General features: G+C 40.4%; 1 protein-coding gene across 2 annotated transcripts in view; it reads left to right on the forward strand.

Moving 5' to 3' along the window:
* ARIH2 (ariadne RBR E3 ubiquitin protein ligase 2) overlaps window positions 1–1,833 on the forward strand; it is a 41,289-nt gene extending 39,456 nt beyond the window's left edge. For both annotated transcript variants that reach the window (XM_039326597.1, XM_039326598.1), the window contains exon 15: window positions 1,308–1,833. In XM_039326597.1, coding sequence (XP_039182531.1) covers window positions 1,308–1,379 — 72 coding nt within the window. In that variant the 3' untranslated portion in view covers window positions 1,380–1,833. The remainder of the gene's footprint in view (window positions 1–1,307) is intronic.
* The last annotated feature ends 4,611 nt before the right edge of the window (window positions 1,834–6,444 follow it).

Consider the following 6,444-nt stretch of genomic DNA (forward strand, 5'->3'; position numbering starts at 1 on the left):
ACTGAATTGTAGATCACTTGGCTCCTGCAGTCATGTGATCACAATTCAGCTACCTAGCAACTGATAGAGTGAGTACAGGGAGGCCATTGTAATTTTGAACTGTTATTAAACGGTCGTAAGTCAAGGAATACCTGTACGTATATGCCTATGAGGAACATGATGCCAGCCCATGAAGTATGGGCTTGTTAGCAATATCTTTTAATGACCCACCATGTCAGGGAAGTGAAGGGATCTGTAGCCCGCAGGCAATGTTTTTGGTATCAACCCCCATATTACAAAATAGCTTCCCTCTACGCCAGTGGTTCTCAACGTTTGTGTGATGGCGACCCCCGTCACACAAATGTTCTGCGCATGCGCGGTGCCGCGCACATGGGGGGTGGGCCGCGCACGTGCGGCGCGCATGCGCGGCAGCGCCCCCTGGGGGGGAATGGCGGATCGCCTTCTTTGGCGACCCCCCAAAAATGGTCGATCAACCCCAAATGGGGTCGCGACCCATAGGTTGAGAACCGCTGCTCTATGCAGTTAGGTTGATACCTTCATTTTTTGGCATTGCCACTACTAGTTCATTAGAAATTCAGTGAATGGTTAATTCTCTGTCACTGGAAACAGGGTCATAGTCAGTAAATCTGTGCCCTACTTTGAGGACAAAAGATTCCATCCGTAGCATCTACAAAAAGGACGTGACAGATGACAACATGAAATTCTATAGAGACATTACCAATCACTGAGGGCCAGATACTGGCAAATCTTTTGTAAATGAGAGCTGCATTTTCATTTTGTATAAGTATTACTTAGCCTTCAAAAGCCAGATGGGAGCTTGCAACTGACACAATATTATCACCACAATCACATTACCGTTAACAACAAGAAGCTCAGAGGTGCTGTTTTGTAGTCAATAAAGACAGTCAGTTTCCCATTCCAAAGAAGTTTTGCTATATGCCCCTCCCCAGTCTTCCAGCCTCTTTTTGGAAATTAATGAAATTAATTAAACTCCAGACAGAGCTGTTTTGGAGGCTCTTTGGATAGTAAGTGCTCGCTCTCGTTTGAGGATAGTTTTTCATGTTTTTATACATTACGGTGGAAACTATTGGGAGCCACCTCCTGTGTCAGTAAAAGAGCAGTGTTTCTGTTTCTCCTTTCTAGAGCTCCTCTTAAGTGTCGATCAATTTTCTCCCAGCCAATAGAAACAATAGCAATGGCACTTAGACTCATATACCACTTCACAGTGCTTTAAAGCCGTCTCTAGGTGGTTTAGAGTCAGAGTTTACAGAAATAACCCCTTTCTTATTCCTTTTGTTCCCACCCAGGATTTGGAGAATCAGATGCACATTGCTGAACAGAGGCGGCGGACTCTGCTGAAAGATTTCCATGACACCTAAGACCGCAGGAGCTACCAGGGCACAGAGCTGAGAGCAAAGTAGCAAGATGGCAGTGCGAGCATCGAGGGAAGCGATCAGAGGAACTGGCCACCGCCTTTCCATAAAACAGGGCTGAGGACATCACTGCACCCTCCCCTTACAAATCAGACACGAGCTACCACCACCCCTTTGGTCTTCTATTTTTCTTCTGTTTTCTGCTTTTTCATTTTGGGCAGGTAGAGGTTGAAATTCAGTTGGCATCTTTTCCTAGGACGTTTTGTTCCCCAGCTCTTGGATTGTTTTAGAGGGGAGTTTTATTTTATTTTTTCCCCTTCCTGAATGGCTGTTAATAGTTTTAGATCATTATAAACTTCTGTAACTTTTTCACAGTTGTACAGTGATACAACAGTGGTTGATACAAATTGAACTCTAAAATAACACAAAGCCCTTTTTAAAAATAAATTGGGACTGGAGAGTGTTTCTTTTATTTTTTTCCCCCCAATAAGCAGTTTGTAAGCTTAATGGCTTACTTCTCTTTCCCCTTCTGAACTCACTTTGCCATGAAGGTTATTAAATAGTCCAGCTGTTGGTTTGTTTCCCCCTTTTCTGGGCACTTTCTTGCTTGCTTGTCCCGGGAGTGCATGAGCTGGACAGGGCCTGGGCCGTGCAGAATCAGCAGTTGCCAAAGGACAGCATAAGTGTTGAAAGGTGCTGCTTCTTTGATTGAGCTGGAGCAATAGGGCAAAGCTCGAGGCAGCATGGGGACAGTTCCAGTCCATCAACCTGAAGTTGATCTCCCACATGGATTTATTGCTTTGTTTGGTTTTCCTGGACTGCTACCTACTGCCAGATTTAAAATACTTGGAGGAGTTGAGGGAGCATAACCTGGCTTCTTGGCAGCATAAGATTGAGCATTAGTTTTGTTTAGGGCAGTAGACCAAGCCATGTTTGGGCCATAACTTGCATATCTGTGCAGCTCAGTCCTGCACAGTCTTGATTCTTTATATGGCTAGAAGGTGATACATCAGAGTTGACCTCTACCACCATAACAAAATCAGACTTTCCTATTATATTGAGGGAAAGTTAAATTCATGATTAAAACACACACACACACCAGCATACGTCAGATCCTGTTTAACTTAAGCCACCACTGTTTTTGAAACTGTTCTGCTGCTAGCTAAAAAGTAACCAGCAAAAACATGGGGAATAGTTCATAATTTTGAAATAATATCAAATATATTATTTTAGATTTTGGCAGTGGTTTGTTCTCCAAGTTAGTTTCAATTTAGTTTCTGAATGTTTTGTGACCAGCCTAGGTAATATCATCAGCAGGATTTTCGCCTATTTTCCTTAGCTTATAAATGTCTTGTGTGCCAGTGTGTCAGCTGGTCATGTGACTGGTTGTTCGTTTGTACCTATAGTTAAATCCTGAGCAGCGGATTGGTTCTCTTGTTGAATGATAGTTCGACCCGTCTGGTTTCTTATATATTCATATGCTGGATCTAGATCAATATGCTTATTAATTGCTCCTTTGGTAGAATACCAGGCTTCAGTAAACTCAGGTGTTTCATTGGGTATGCCAACATCCACAACACACGAGAATTTATTGAAGCCTGGTATTCTATCAAAGGAGCAATTAATAAGCATACTGATCTAGATCCAGCATATGAATATATAAGAAACCAGACCATTCAAACAACCATTCAACAAGAGAACCAATCAGCTGCTCAGGATTTAACTGTAGCTCCAAACAAACAACCAATCACATGACCAGCTGACACACTGGCACACAAGACATTTATAAGCTAAGGAAAATAGGAGAAGAAAATCCTGCTGATGTTACCTAGTCTGGTAACAAAAAAAAAGCTAATTTGAAACAAGCTTGGAGAGCAAACCACTACCAAAATAGTTCATAATTGCTGTTAAGAATCATAGGTGGCTGTTTACTGGCAGAGTTTTGTTAACTCTTGAAATGTATGTAATGTCAACAGTTCACACCAGAGGCCAGCTTTTAAAATGTATAAAAATAGCTATATAAAATACATAATTGGGTTCTGCTCATAATCTGTCTAGAAATGGGAGATGGAGCTGCGGTTTCCGGAAACTGCTCCAGTCGATGTCTTGAAACAAGAATTTCCTTGCATCCATGTTTACAAGAGCATGTTGCACTGAGATTTTCTATGTGCATTGCTTGTGACCTTCGGGATTTGGATTAGATAGAAAGCTTTACAGGAATCATTGTTTTCTGCTTATGACATCTGTTTTCCTAGCCTTTCGGTGAAAGTTATTTTATTAGCATTTTAGATTTTGTCCTAGCTTTTGGAGGTCATCAACCAAGCCATCATCTTCCATTCAGCTGCTGCTGCCGCCAGTACTACCTCAGGCACCCCAAGGAAAATGATAAGCTTGTTCCCTAGAACCTAAGTCCTAATGTGACTTCTCTCTTCCCAGTTAACCTCACATTAAGCCAGTGGGTGGAAGAAGTAAAAAGCTTGTTGGGAAAGCAGAGAGAAAGTGAACTTTACCCAGATTCACACTTGCTCTTTCCCTTTGCCCATTCCACTGGACCCTGGTAGCATATGTGGTATGATGACCTCAGCAGGTTTGCTCTTTTAATCCATTTCTTTGTCAAAAACAGAGATCATGCTTGTTTTTCTGGCTTAAATGTTTTAATTTCTCTGCATGAAAACCACTGCTGGGCTTTGAAACTTAGAAACGGGCAAACCCTTTTATCAAATGCAAAATGTTCAGTGTGTGTGTCAGACACTGCTTACTAAGGTATCTGTTTGCATTAATTCTGTTCAGTGTTGCACAAAATTATTGGCATCTTGATAGGGAAAACTGCTGGCTTCCTTGACTTCCTCAGTAATGCTGTCCTGATCTTGCTTGCTTGCTTACACAAAGTTCAGATTTTGAGGCAGGAGCATCTTTTCCTCTTGAAACTTTTAACGTTCAGACTGAGCTGTTCTGCTCATGAAGTTAACTAAGACAAAGCATACATGTTTCTTGTTCAGAATTATCCAATGCAAACGAGTGGTCTTACTTGCTATAGCTGCCAAATACCTGCAATTGGTTGAATTTCCTGTAGCACAATCACGACTTGCAGTGGCAAAGTTTTCCCTGTCTCCAAAAGTTTGGCATATTGTTCAGATGCTTAGATTCAGTCTCACATGGTGTACTAAGATGTAATATACAATTGTCACATCGCATAATGCAACATATTGAAGCTTGCTCAGGAGAATATTCTCACCTTTTGGTCTCTGCGTCGGCCCTCTGTGCCCTCCAGGTTTTGGGGAAGAGATGGCTGCACAGAGAGGAGGGATCTGCTCAGCTGATGGGTGACAGATACAGTTAGGTGTTACCGCACAGCTGATCCTAAGTTTGGAATCAATAGATTTATCCCAGAATTTAGAGATCAGTAGATTCCCTACCTCTTTTTCTTATCTTCCCTGTTCTAGAACAGCACAATGATTGGGTGCTATCTAAAAGTTTTTATCATTGGCAGAAAACAGTCCTTCCTCCAGAAATATATTCTCTTCATTCTGTAGCATTTTTCAAAGTGAGCCTACAATAAAAAACCTTCTTAGAAAATTTCACTTTGCGATGGAATGGACTGTAACTAAGGGACATCTAAGCCAAGAGGTAGGCACTACATTTCCCTCAGAGCAGGTTAACATCCTATACTAGGAGTTTTGGTCTTCCTCATGTTCCATCAGGCTTAGCCTAAGCCAACCTGGCAGCTATTTTCATCCTTCACTCTGCACATTGAGATTGTTGACTTGGCTTATCCTTGATCGCAGTGTTTATTTCATTTAGTTTGGTTTACTTTTAAAATTCCCTCTCACAACTTGCCTTCCTCTGCTCTAAAAGAGAAGTACAGAAAGCTAAGGCAAATAACCACCTCCTGATAGTAAACCTTGAAGCATGTAGGTAGTATCCAATTCTCCTGTCCAGTAGAATTCTGTACATATCAAAAGCTTTCATACAGAAAGCAGTAGAGGCTGTGCAGATAAGGGAGAGATTGTGTAACCAGTTTTATGTTTGTACTCTTCTAACATTCATTCTGTAGCAGAAAAAAATCACAATTTTTCTTTTAACACATAATGCCATGCTAATGTTACAGAAAGAACTGAAGACTTTTTGTTACTGTACTGTCTTGATCCATTTAAATTCGTGTTTCTGATTTTCAAAATTCAACTTCACTTTAGTAACTTTTTGTGAAAAACAAAAACAACAACTTATGTGCTCGCTCAAGTCTGGACTGTTCCAAATTTTCAGGTAGTAGCTTCTGCTATGGAAGCTTTTTTTTTATTACGCAGAGTGCTACATTATCATGGCTGCCTTTGCTCTGTCCCTCACCGAGATTTGGGGGAAAGCAATCTCAAGAAACTGCCAACACTTTTCCGGCATTAGGAGGGGAAGAGGGCAGAGGAGAAAGAGCCCTTTCAATTTTCCCCTCCTGAAATTGTTTTATTTGAAATAAATTGTGAATTTCTAATTTTAATTAAGTGTTCTGTGGTGTTTACTCTGGGCTATGTTTTCATATTTATGTGATCTCCATGTTTGGAAAAAAAGGACATTAATAGAGCAGGAAAAAGAATTGGGCAAAAAGAAAAAGTTCAAGTAGGTTGAATATTTTCCCTTCTGAGAACAGGCTAAAAAGTTTAAGATTCCTTAGGTGGAAAAAAAAGGACAGGAAGTTTTTATTCCCCCTATTTTTCAGTCAATTATTTTTTATTAGCTTATCAAAATATAAAATACAGAAATGCAAAGAAAAATTAAAACAATGGGGAAGTAGGGGAGGAAAAGGAGGAGAGGAAAAAGTGCAGGACAGAGGAGGGGAAAGAAAAAATAGCATTGATGAGGTAATAACATACCACCTCAACTTTTTACTTTTACATAATACATATTAGCCGTTTTTATAACAAATCTATCAACAAAACCCAAAATCTATGTTTCATTTTTTTCCACCTCAAGCACCAAGTCCAAAAATGGTTTCCAAGTAGAAACAAAATTAATAGTATTCTTTTCTTTAATCAAAACAGTCAATTTAGCCATCTCTGCTAAATCCAACTTTTGCAACCAT

The sequence above is a fragment of the Crotalus tigris genome, unplaced genomic scaffold (genome assembly GCF_016545835.1).
Source record: "Crotalus tigris isolate CLP2741 ecotype Arizona unplaced genomic scaffold, ASM1654583v1 scf7180000024342.5246164, whole genome shotgun sequence".
NCBI lineage: Eukaryota > Metazoa > Chordata > Lepidosauria > Squamata > Viperidae > Crotalus > Crotalus tigris.